Source organism: Neurospora hispaniola, assembly GCF_033458365.1.
Source record: "Neurospora hispaniola strain FGSC 10403 chromosome Unknown B0T23scaffold_3, whole genome shotgun sequence".
Lineage (NCBI taxonomy): Eukaryota > Fungi > Ascomycota > Sordariomycetes > Sordariales > Sordariaceae > Neurospora > Neurospora hispaniola.
The window spans coordinates 1,344,039-1,356,053 of NW_026944408.1; the positions used below are offsets into that span (position 1 = coordinate 1,344,039).

General features: G+C 52.7%; 5 protein-coding genes across 5 annotated transcripts; 2 read left to right on the plus strand and 3 right to left on the minus strand.

The window, feature by feature from the left end:
* Positions 1 to 945: 945 nt before the first annotated feature.
* B0T23DRAFT_335167 (uncharacterized protein) lies at positions 946 to 4,588 on the plus strand. The gene is made up of 3 exons (XM_062835794.1): positions 946 to 1,992; positions 2,083 to 3,062; positions 3,134 to 4,588. The coding sequence occupies exons 1-3, from the start codon at positions 979 to 981 to the stop codon at positions 4,173 to 4,175; spliced, it is 3,036 nt and encodes a 1,011-aa protein (XP_062693824.1). The 5' UTR covers positions 946 to 978; the 3' UTR covers positions 4,176 to 4,588.
* A 290-nt stretch (positions 4,589 to 4,878) lies between these two features.
* On the minus strand, positions 4,879 to 7,722 carry B0T23DRAFT_355276 (uncharacterized protein). Its single transcript, XM_062836152.1, has 2 exons — positions 5,428 to 7,722; positions 4,879 to 5,359 (listed from the first exon to the last, which is right to left on the minus strand). The coding sequence occupies exons 1-2, from the start codon at positions 7,233 to 7,235 to the stop codon at positions 5,308 to 5,310; spliced, it is 1,860 nt and encodes a 619-aa protein (XP_062693825.1). The 5' UTR covers positions 7,236 to 7,722; the 3' UTR covers positions 4,879 to 5,307.
* A 458-nt stretch (positions 7,723 to 8,180) lies between these two features.
* B0T23DRAFT_376482 (40S ribosomal protein S22) lies at positions 8,181 to 9,427 on the minus strand. The gene is made up of 2 exons (XM_062836959.1): positions 8,878 to 9,427; positions 8,181 to 8,604 (listed from the first exon to the last, which is right to left on the minus strand). Exons 1-2 carry the CDS (start codon positions 9,008 to 9,010, stop codon positions 8,345 to 8,347), a joined length of 393 nt encoding a protein of 130 aa, XP_062693826.1. The 5' UTR covers positions 9,011 to 9,427; the 3' UTR covers positions 8,181 to 8,344.
* Positions 9,428 to 9,619: 192 nt separating this feature from the next.
* Positions 9,620 to 10,759, plus strand: B0T23DRAFT_376484 (40S ribosomal protein S12). Its single transcript, XM_062836960.1, has 4 exons — positions 9,620 to 9,757; positions 9,985 to 10,300; positions 10,362 to 10,453; positions 10,514 to 10,759. Exons 1-4 carry the CDS (start codon positions 9,755 to 9,757, stop codon positions 10,544 to 10,546), a joined length of 444 nt encoding a protein of 147 aa, XP_062693827.1. The 5' UTR covers positions 9,620 to 9,754; the 3' UTR covers positions 10,547 to 10,759.
* B0T23DRAFT_376485 (uncharacterized protein) lies at positions 10,700 to 11,996 on the minus strand. Its single transcript, XM_062836961.1, has 3 exons — positions 11,441 to 11,996; positions 11,240 to 11,342; positions 10,700 to 11,078 (listed from the first exon to the last, which is right to left on the minus strand). Exons 1-3 carry the CDS (start codon positions 11,756 to 11,758, stop codon positions 10,924 to 10,926), a joined length of 576 nt encoding a protein of 191 aa, XP_062693828.1. The 5' UTR covers positions 11,759 to 11,996; the 3' UTR covers positions 10,700 to 10,923.
* Positions 11,997 to 12,015: the final 19 nt, after the last annotated feature.

The window sequence follows — 12,015 nt, forward strand, 5'->3', positions numbered from 1 at the left end:
ACACAGGGCGACGGGAGCTGCGGAGATCCAGCACAGAACCGAACAGCCGGGTCAAGATTTGAGCAACAAGTGGTTGACTTCAGTTTGGTGTCCATGTCAAAGTCGAAACAACTTCTTTCCACTCGTTATTTTACAGTCAACAATGGGGTGTCGTTGAACGAATTGAGGTGTGTTCCCCAAAGATGTAACCCTCCTGGAGGATCCATAACCCCACGATCGTCCAGTTAAAAGCCATACAGTCCCGTCTAGTACTGGTTTGTTTGTTAGTTCGAGACCTCGTATCAACTTTCCTATGCATCTTCATAGCTAACTAATGCATGATCTTACCTTGGATACGCTATTCCTGATATGCAAAATATTGTAAAAAATCCTACTAATACCTTTTATCATTCACGCTAGCCATTTTGTTTTGTCCTCGAGAGGTTTGGGACTATTCGGGATAGATTTCGTTTAGTGTACAGAGTATGGTACAGTACCAAGTGTACCAAGCTAACAAAACAAACCAGTACTGGACTGTATGGACCACAGAGAACCCTGGGCTGTCGTGGGTCTGGTTAGACGTGCATTAACGGCGATATGTTTCACTGTGAGCATTCACGCCAAGATACAGGATCCCTAGGGGAACATCGAGATGATGAAGTGATGGAGTAAGGGAGAATCAGAATCTATAAAAGCGGCCGGATATGCCCATATTCTTCCCTCGAGTCGTCGCTGAATTGGATGAGGTAGAGAACCCCGGCCGGACCTGGGAATATCAGTCACAAAGTCACAAGAACAACTTGACCTCGGTTTGAGGCGCCAAACAAGACAAACTAACTCCCTGAGAAGAGCAATTACATCCAATCGAACGGGCACTGTCACCCCTGACGGTCCACTGCAAGCAACGCTGCCATCGAATAAACGTTATCGACAACTGCAATCTCTCAGAGACCGGAGAGGTTCCCCAACCGGTCGGCAGTCAGCCAGTCACAGCAAAGAATGGAGATGCCGGGGGTGGAGATCGGCGAGCCAGGGCCGTCAGCGCAAAGTGGACAGCCGGCAGCGGCTCTGCCAGACCCAGCAACTGCCCCTGCTAGAGCAGCCGCCCAGTCACCCACCCAATCCACTAACAGCACGACCTCCTCCAGCGGCCCAGCCAGCTTGGCGAGGTCCAGGTCCAGCACCGGCGCCAGCACCAGCAGCCGGAGTTGGGGGGAGGCGCACTCGGGAGGCCCAGCCCAAGTGGAAAAGTTCCCCGACTTGCCCACCCACACCACTAGTCCCGAACATCAACAGCAGCCTCTCCATCATCCTCATCATCGCCAGCACCATCACCACCAGCCTGCGTCCGAGGCTGTGAGACGAGACGGCACCTGCGCCCACACTGCTGAAGGAACCCCAGCAGCAGCAACACCAACCCCCGTCCCCAGGCTAAATACCGACCACACCGAACTTACAAGTCCCGGACCGCCGCCCGCCGCGTCTTGTCCTGCCATCGGCCGTCCTCCATCGCTTTCGATCTATTCGACTGCCTCGTCGTCCGATCACTCGAGTTCGCCATCAGACGGAGACTTGGTCTTTGATTCGCGTCGATCATCCGTTGTCACCAGCGCCTCGACCGCATCCGCATACAACTACCCCCTATCTTCTTCCTGTCACCAGCCCGACTCCTCCCCGGAGCAGCCGCTCACGCGTACTCGGCGGGACGCCAAACAATTGCATGCCGCCCGTTTAGAGCGCTCAGGCTCGATCAGCCTAGCTCTAGCCAGCACAAAGAGGGAAGCATCAAGCCCAGGACTCCGGAACCCGACCAGATTCCAGAGGGCTTCCTCCGAACCCACCCGCGCTCCCAAGCTAGTTACGGAGCAGCCAGCCGGCTTCACAAAGATGGCTTTCGCAGAGCAACAACAATGGATTACGGTCCAGCAAAAGACCTTCACCAAATGGCTAAACACCAAGATTGAGGTTCGCGGCCTCGAGGTCAAGGACCTGGTAAAAGACCTCAGCGATGCTGTACGTTATGGATCTCCTCTGCCCTACTCACTAATCCAATATTTTTTTCCGTCCCAAATCTGACAGCTAATCCCTTTCCCACGTCAACAGGTCATGCTTATCCATCTACTAGAATGTCTTTCTGGCGACTCACTTGGACGCTATGCCGCCAAACCGAAGCTCAGGGTCCAGCGTTTCGAGAACGCCAACCTTGCGCTAAACTTTATCAAATCACGAGGTATTCAGATGACAAACATAGGTGCCGAGGATATCGTGGATGGAAATCGAAAGATCATTCTAGGTCTCATCTGGACACTCATTCTGCGCTTCACCATCAACGACATCAACGAAGAAGGTATGACAGCCAAGGAGGGTCTGCTATTATGGTGTCAGCGCAAGACAGCGTGCTATGACGAAGTGGACGTCCGCGATTTCAGCGGCAGCTGGAATGATGGTCTGGCCTTCTGCGCCCTTCTCGATATCCACCGCCCCGATCTGATCGACTACGACGCCCTCGACAAGTCGGACCATCGGGGAAACATGCAGCTGGCTTTTGATATCGCTCATGCGGAGATCGGTATCCCCAAGCTGCTCGATGTTGAGGATGTGTGCGACGTTGCCAAGCCCGATGAGCGTTCGTTGATGACCTATATCGCCTACTGGTTCCACGCCTTCTCACAGATGGAGAAGGTCGAGAATGCCGGCCGTCGTGTGGAGAAGTTCTTCAACAATATGCAAGGTGCCTGGGAGATGCAGAGCGCTTACGAGCGTAGAATGGCCGCTCTTCTCAAGGCTATCCGCGAGCAGGTCGTTTCTTGGAAGGGGTCAACCTTCGATGGCACCTATGCCGATGCTAAGGCGCAGGCGTTCCAGTTTGCATCATACAAGAAGGGTAAGAAGAGAGAGTGGGTAGCGGAGAAGAGCGATCTCGCAACATTACTCGGAAATATCAAGACAAAGTTGGCTACATACCGACTACGGCCGTATGACCCACCAGCACATTTGAGAATGGAGGTGTTGGATGATGAATGGAGCAACTTGTCCAAGGCGGAGATGAGCCGGGGACAGTTGATCAACGAAACTATTAGAGAGTATGCATCTTAACTTTTCTACTGGTTTTCGCGCTGAAAGTTTGCTGGAACTGCTGCTAACACCCCTACAGTATCAAAGACGCCCTCCGAAAATCCTTTGCCGACAAAGCCAACGATTTCGCTCTTGCCCTCAACACCATGCAACTCGCCATCTCCGGGCTCGAAGGCGACGTAGAAGACCAGCTGCACCACGTCCGCAAGCTCTCCGAGAATCTGCCTCCACTAGACGCTTACCTCAAGACCATCGAGGCCGTCGACCTCAAGTGCCAGGAAGCCAACATTGAAGAAAACGACTTCACAACCTACAGTTACGACGAGCTCTGCTACGAGCTCTCCCTCGTCAAGTCCTCCGTCTCCAAGAAGCTTGCCTTCCTCGAGAACCAGATGGTGGCCCGCAACATGACCAACCTGACGCCCATCCAGCTCGAGGAGTTCGAGTCCGTGTTCCGACACTTTGACCGGGACGACACCAACTCGCTATCCGAGCTCGAATTCAGCGCCGCCCTGGCCTCTTTGGGCCTTGTCTTCTCCGAAGACGAAATGCACGAGTACTTCCTGTCTACCTCCAACGGCCGCGACCGCGTCACGTTCGAGCAGTTCATCCGCTTCATGGTGGACGTGACCGAGGACCAGAACACGGCCGAGCAGGTGTTCCAGTCCTTCCGGGAAGTCGCCGACGGGAAACCCTACGTGACCGAAATGGACCTGCGCCACTCCTTGGTCCCCGACGAGGTTATCGAGAAACTCATCGAGATCATCCCGAAGCACACCGGCCCGGACATGCAGAGCGACCGCGGCATGGAGCAGTACGATTACATTGCTTTTATGGAAAAGTTGATATCGGAACAGGAGGGTAGGGCGGCAAGCGCAAGTAGCAGAAGGAGCAGTAGGGCGAGTGGTGTAGCCGGTGGTGGTGCGGCGGCGCCCGGGCAGATGCCAAACCACAGCCATAGCGCTTCGGTTGGAGGTAGTATCAGTCATAGTAGGCATAATAGCCATGCTAGTATCGGGGGCAAGTCGGTGCTCGGGGGAGATAGTAGGAGTAATGGGCTGATGATGTCGCCCAAGAGCCCTGGGACTCCTGGGACGAACAAGCCGAATGGGTATCATTAGTAATGAAGTGATTGAATCCCCTGTGCTCATCTACTTTTCCCCTTCTCCTTCTTCTTCTTCTTCTTCTTCTTCCTTTCTTGTTTACGTAATTCACTTTTCTTGGTGGTATATGGGTTTGGATCGAATGGGATGGATGGATGAGCGATGGATGATGGGTGATGTGTTATGGATGGACGGATGGATGGATGGATGAATAAGAAGAAGGGATAGGATACTTTGGTGGGATGGGAGGAATAAGGGCGGCGGGATTTTTGTATTGTCGGGTGGACTTTTATATCTTTACTTTTTCTATTTTTGATTGTGTTAGATAAGATTACATTACACTTAGTGATAGTTTTAAACCCAAAGCAAGCTTATGCAGTATGAGCATAGCAGGGAAAGTCCGTCTCCATACAATTAGTGGGTTATCCGGGTTCTTTCTGATGTGCTCGCATTTTTGGTGAAGTTGAGGTCGGCTCATTTTTTTTGTTTTTTAGTTGACAGAATATAACGAAACCACCGGATTATGCTCTTTGTACCTCCGTTCTACTGTAAATGAAGCAAGCAGCGTTGTAATAATCAGGGTTTATGAAGATTAAGGTACATAAGGTGAAATAATTAAAAGTTATCAAATCCATATTGAACTCGGTAATTAATTTTGTCATCTTCTTCACCGGCTTACATGCATAGACAGTGACTGTTTGAACTTTTTAGAACATACCAAGCCATCAATAACAGCCCGGAGCCACGGCTCCTCTTACTTGTGCCCGTCATATGTGCCCATGTACACATGTATATATATTTCATCTCTAGTAATTACATTAATCCAAGGTCCCCCCCCCAAACAAGTACACCAGTCGTGATGTAAGGAAGTAGGTACACGCAGTTAAAAAAGTTAAGTGTGCCAAGCTGCTCGGCGTTCACAGGTTCATATATGTGGCCGCTCGGATTTTGTTTAGCTTGGAAGGTTTTGGTCCTTCGCCATATCCACGAATTCATGTTCACGTGTTAGAAATAAGAAAGCGAGATGCTGCGATGGTCGAAGCCGTGGGTGGTCTCCATTATTCCTTGTGGTGTTTTGAGTCCTCCTCCTCTTCTTTCTTTAGCTTCTTGCAGTTTGCATTTGCGGACTTCCCTTTTATGAAAAGTTTCTTCATGGAAGGAAGCCGATATTCTCTCTGTTGTCGTCAATAACACGGCCGTATCTGTTATCCAAACGTTAGCATACCATACAACCAGCCTCAAAAATAAAGGGGGGACAGAAAGCACTTACTCCAGAAGTAACCTAAAGAACCACGCCTCCATATCCTCATGTCTCAACACCTTATTCGCCCACTCCCTCCCCTGAATCGCCACGCGCTCGGCCTCCTTCGTCCCCTGACTAACTGTCGCGCTCTCCTCGCTGAAGAACCGGACCGTCTCCAACCAGTCCTCTCCCTGCGTGCTCAGCGGGATGAAGTGCGCCCACGGCTTCAGCCACTCATAATGCCACTCCCTAAAAATGGCCCACTTGTACACCAGACTCCTGCTCTTGAGGAACGCATAAAACCGACCGGAAAACGCATTTCCGTCAATGTCCAGCACATGCTTGTACTTGAACGCATCCACCTGCTCGGCGTACGACTTGACCTCGAAGAATTCACGCTGCGCGTCGCAGTCGCCCGGGTCGCACTGGCCGATGTGCGAGAAAAACACGTTTATAATATCGCGGTAGTCGGACCGCGACACCTCGTTGACTACCCAATCCGGGTTCTGTTCGTTCTTGCCCTTGTTCACCAGCACCTTGGCGGTGTCGCGCTCGTTGATCTTCTGCACGAAGCGCTGACGATGCTGGCGGCGCCATCCCCCGTTGCGCGAGAAGCCGCCGGTTGTGGAACCGCGCCAGTACAGCTGGTTGGCCTTGTCGTCCCAGAGCGGGTCCTTGCCTTCTTCGTAGGGGACCTTTTCGTACCAGTACCAGGGGGAAGGGTACAGAATGTCGGCGTATGAGGAAATCTTGCTCTGCGAAAAGATGGGGAAGAGATCGTGCACGACGTTGTAGGCGTTGGGGCGGTCGAAGAAGCCGAAGGTGGTGGAGAGCGAGGGCGAGAGACAGACGTCCGACATGGCAGTCCAGTTGTACACGAAGCCGAGCTCGCCCAGGCCGAACTGGCTGACGTCGTCCAGTCGTTGAGGCTTGTCGGCGCCTTCTTCGTCGATAAGGCGAGCAGGACTGTCGGCCGGGCAGCTCATGCGCGAGTGCGTCCATGTGGGCTGGTGGGCAAACACGTTGAACCGGGTGAACTTTTCCTCGGAGAAGCTGCCGGTAGGACTGAGTCCGCCGTCGGGATCGCGGGTGAAGTCGTTTCGGTAGGCAGACCCCTTGTTCGCCGCGGGCATGTTGACGTTCTTCGCCCGCCCAACCAGCCGCGCCATGTCCTCAGCGGGAACGACAACGCGCGGCTCGTCGTGGATGTTGAAAGCCAGGTCCATATCCGGTAGCCACTGCTTAAACTTTTTCATCATACCCTTGGTCGCCTCGACCTGCCACTCCTGTCCGCCACGGACGTAGACGATCTCGCCGTCACGGATCTGGAGGCCAATAAGGGCGTTTCCGTCGAATCCCAGGGCTTCCTTAGCGCGCATGCGGATGGTTCTTGGCGAGAGTCCCCAGAAGGGGGTGATGAGTTCGTGGATCATGTCGAATTCGTCCACGAGCTGGACATCATGTTCCTTGGCGAAAGCCCACCACTTGTCAAAGTTGGGGGGTGGGGGGAGTCCGTACCGCCTGCGGTACTCCTTGACGGCTTCCTTGAGGGTACGAGACTGACGGGTCTTGGTAGCTTCGAGATCGCGCTCGGCGTCGATGGTCAGATGCCATATTGGGTGGGAACCTTTCGGAGCTGGTTTGGGAGGTCGGATCGCGGCCGGTTTGGACTTGAAGTCGATGTTGTGGTGCGGGAGGTGGTGGGCGCCATTCTGGTAAGAGTCTTTCAACCTCTGTTGCCCTTGGCTGAGGGTCGAGGAGGAGGTGAAGAGCGAGTAGATGCAGAAGAAGATAAAGACGGTTCCCACCAGGATCAAGAGCTGGCGGGACCGCATCGTGTCAGTATTATGTAGGGTAGGTAGGTCGGTCGGTCGATCGTTACGTGGCGTAGCTTGCTCTTCCCATCGGCTATGCTCGTCCAAATTCTTTACTGCCGATGTTGCTGGTGTAGAGATGGAGGTTCGAACTCCAAATTAGAATACCGAGGGGGAGACTTCTGTAGCTTCGTAGCGCCTTCTTCGAACAAGCGGCAAGTCGGCCACAAAAAAATCGGAACTAAAGTGTTTATCGTTGTCGGTGACAGTGGTGTTGAGCTGCCCAATTGCCCGCGGTTGGCATTGCCGCGGACGAACAGTGATATGGCTTGGCTCTGTAGGGTAGACCCAAAGCTCAAGAAATTGGTTGGTTTAAAAAAAAGAAAGAAAGAAAAAAAAAACACGAGAAGCGGAAGAGTGGCCTGTCACAGCATCTGGAAAGTGTCCTCTTCCACGGATTAAACTCACTGCACCTAAAGAATGAAGATCCCCGAAGTGCCTGTGTGCCTGTTTCCTGCCCGTTTCCTAATTTTGGAGTAACCGAGGTGACCCAGGTACCCCAAGATGGACATCTAAACGAAGTGGCGTACTTGATGCGGGCGTCAGGGGCCAAGGAGGGGCGGGCGGTGGGTTAGCCTTAACTACGGGTACCTGACCAGACTCGGGCGGTGTCTAGAATCAGCAGGGATCTGCATCTCCAGGTCAGCGCAAGCTCCACGGCTTCAGGGGCAATGTTACGCGTCCGTCGCCTTGATGGTGCTGGCTGAACATGAAGCAATCCCCATGTCAACGTGGTGCGGCTGCCAAACACATTGACGGCAATCCACTCGTCTCAGCTTCATGGTTCCTCCTGTAAGAAACTTCACCCAACTACTCAACATACTCATTTTTACCACATCACTTTCATCTACACATGAGGTTCATTTCATCACATCACTCGATTTTGATATCAAAGTTGAACAGAGATTGGTGGAGGAACCAGCTCTTCAATTTTTGAGGTGGGTTATATGCTGCAACATTACTTGCAGAAACCAGACAGAGGTATCATCCTCCCATCGACTTCCCCAACACCCAAAGCATGGCTTGCTAGAGATCCTCCTCATTCCCGACTTTTAGCGAGAAACATCCGCTTAGTAGAAGAAGCCGATGATCTTGCCGGAGACGTGCTTGCGACGGGCCTCCTCGTGGTCCATGATACCAGCAGAGGTGGTAAGGATGACGTAGCCGAACTGACGGGCGGGAAGGAGCTTGACAACCCACTTCTCGAGCTCAGCGAGGCGGACGTTGTAGCGGGGAGAGATGACACCGCACTTGTTCATGCGGCCGTTGAGCTGGACAACGATCTTGCCGGAGCGGTGGTCATCGACCTCCTCGAACTCGCCGATGTAGCCTGAAAGACAACAATGTCAGTGAAATGTCGCGACAGTTTAAACATTAGATATCATTGGTGACTCCAGTAACGTGTAAGACTCTCGCATTCAATATATCGGCGACTTAAAAGACTAAGATCGTGGAGCGTAGTGAGACCTCGGCCTAGTTATACGCCGAATGGTGTGGTGCATATGGAAGTGATGGGGGAGTGTTCGATTGCGAGAGTCTTTCCACGGTTCCCTTTGTCGTTTGCCAATGATATCTGACAGTTGGGTTTGCGATTCGAACATACCGTGCTTCTGCATGACCTGGAGGAACTTGATGATGACCTTGGAAGAAGGGCGGATCAAGACCTGGCGCTTGCCGGCCTTCTCGGCGTTGTTGATGCTGTTGAGGGCATCGTGGAGAACGGAAGTGCGGACCATCTTGACGGTTTATTTGAGGAGATTCTCAAATCGGGAATGGGATCAGAGGTATCTGCCAGATCCATGCATGTTAGCCTTCGAGGCCCCGTGAGCATGGAGAGTGCCCTCTGGAACAACGCAGTGAAGGTGTCCCAAGGGTTCTGCCCGCTCAGTTGCCGACGAGGAGAAGCGTATCAGTGGTCGTCGACTTTTCACCATCGCGAGCTGATTGCTTTCCTGGGCCTTTGCGAAGGGCATTATCCTGTTGTCGAGGACATTCTCCGGCGTCGTAGTTTCACATACCTCGGTGATGGGCTTGATGCTGAGAGGACGGACAAGCTAGCAGGTGAGAGGGGAAGAAGCCGTCAAGGTCGCGATGGTCTTTTGTTAAAAATTTCGAGCGGGCGGGTGGATTCTGTGGTGGTGGTGGTCTGTGCTTTGCCATGCAAAAAGCGCCCCGTGCGAATGCCCTAACGCCGAGTAGCTGGGCTACTCTTGGCGCTCGTCGGGCCGGCAGAGGTGCCCTTCAGGCGCATCACACAAAATTTCGGAATTTTGGAGCGACGGTTTCGCGCTGGCGGACGGCGTGGTGTGGGGAAGTGGTCGGTGCGCGCACATAATTTCTGTCAAGAGCTTTTTGCTCTTCGCGGGAAGACGAGAACTCGCAGGCCCCTCTCGCTTCCCTCGACCACCACCCATTGAAATACTTTCTCCATTAACTCTTCGAGGATCGTATCCGACAACAACCCCAAGCAAATCGCCAAGATGGTGAGACACCCGTCCCGTCCCCTACGTGCGAGCTGAAGTGTCGCCGTCGCGACCGTCGATTCGATATCCTAGAACCGATTACATCTCGAAAGAAGAAGCATGACGAACTAGGCATACTCGACATCGACGGCGCCGAACGCCCCGACATCTTCAGTCCGACACGACCCGATTACAATGAGGAAGCAAAAGAACACTCCCGCTAACATGGTCTTTTTGTGGAATTGTAGTCGGACGTAGAAGAGAACACTGTCCCCGCCTCCGAGGAGGTTGAGGTTTCCGCCGATGCTGCCCCCAAGGGCCAGATGAGCGTCCTTGATGCCCTCAAGGGTGTTCTCAAGATCTCCCTCATGCACGACGGTCTTGCCCGCGGTCTCCGTGAGGCCTCCAAGGCCCTCGACCGCCGTGAGGCTCACATGTGCGTCCTCAACGAGTCCTGCGAGGAGGAGGCCTACAAGAAGCTCGTCATTGCTCTCTGCTCCGAGCACAAGATTCCCCTCATCAAGGTTCCCGATGGCAAGCAGCTCGGCGAGTGGGCTGGTCTCTGTGAGTACACCTGTTATTCGAACAACACAACTTGGGGCTATTTTGCTGACTGTGTTACTAGGCGTCCTTGACCGTGAGGGTAACGCCCGCAAGGTCGTCAACTGCTCTTGCGTCGTTGTTAAGAACTGGGGTGAGATGTCCTCCGAGCGTGAGGTAAGAATTCACACCCGAGTCTGCTGTTTAGCCACAGTTTACTGACAAACGACACTACAGATCCTCCTCAACTACTTCCAGACCGAGCAGTAAATTGGCGATTCGCATCTTGGCGAGGCGGAACACCTAGGGATGGACAGGCGGCAGACGCGTCCCAGACATTGGCTCTAACAAGCCACGTGTTTGGTTGGACGTACGCTTGGGTAGACCTTACCGACTGGCACAAATGCTTAGAGCAGGCCTTAACTGGCTTCCCTGCAAGGGGCAATAAACAACGTAAAAGGTCCAAAGACCTTGAATTCTTGAGGTGACATGAATTGTGTTGTCATGCGTGAAGTCCTGCAATCCGTATGCCATTGTCAATGGCGTCAATGGCGTCACAAGCCCGTGGGAAGAGCAAGGGACGTGTTCTTCAAATGGGGAATGGAAAAGGGGACTAACGCCCAAAGGTCGTAGTATGTATTTTGATATCATTTCTTACCCTCTACCATGATGATGTGGTAGCCAAATTGTGTCTTGACCTCACCAATCTTGGGGCTACTGGTGCTGCTGGTCTCCAAAGCAAACGCAACCTTTTCAAACTCGGGATCCAAGGTGCCCTTTTGCTTCCAACCCAAACTTCCGCCTATATGAATGTTTCGTGTAAGTGAGTGACATTGACTGCAAAATAAAACCGTAACAATCCGCCAGAACGGCCCAAAAAAGGGCAACGGGATGAACAACTGTGAAACAGCCCGCTACAATGAACTCAAAAAGAAGCAGACAAAGGAAAAAGAGGTATCTCACCAGTCCTCGCCTTATCCTCACTATACTCCCTAGCAACAGCACCAAAATCCGCTCCATCACGGATCTTGGCCAGCGCTTCTTCCTTCTTGCCATGTTTCTCACACTATACAGTCATCAGTAACCGCCCGCATGATACACCACTTCGACAAGAAGAGTAGACAGGAGCCAACTGAAGGGCAAGACACTGGGAAAAGCACTTACCAGAATATGCCGAACATTGATCGATTGAGCACCCTTGCTGGCCTTGCCGGCGTCCTTGCCCGCATCTTTGCCTGCGTCCTTGCTGCCTTTGCTGCTGGAGCCGGAGCCGGAGGCTTTCTTGTCTTTGCCCATTTTGATTTTGGATATTGCGTCGGTTGTGAAAAGCTGCGAAAGGAAAGGGCGGGCAACGGATTGGTGAGTTGAGAGAGTGGGCGACTTGATGCTGTAAGATGATTGGTGATGAGTTTGCAGTCTCCTGCTTCCGTGGTGAGATGATGAGGGTAATGGAAGTGGGGCTGCGTTGTAAAGAAGTACCATAGCAGCTTGAAGCGAGAAGCTGTGTTTGGGTCGGGTGGTGGGAGAAAAAGGAGAGGAGGAAGGCGGTACAGAGCCCTAACCCTGATTGAAGGGAGTTTGCCCCTTTTCAACGTCACTCCGGCTGTCACGAAGATGGACACTACGGAATTCGAGAGGAAAGATCAGCTTGGTCATGGCTGCACTTTCTTTTTTCAGTTAATCTTACTGGTGCTGTATACTTGCCTGTCGTTGTTTCTGAAATGGTCCAGAGAAGAGGC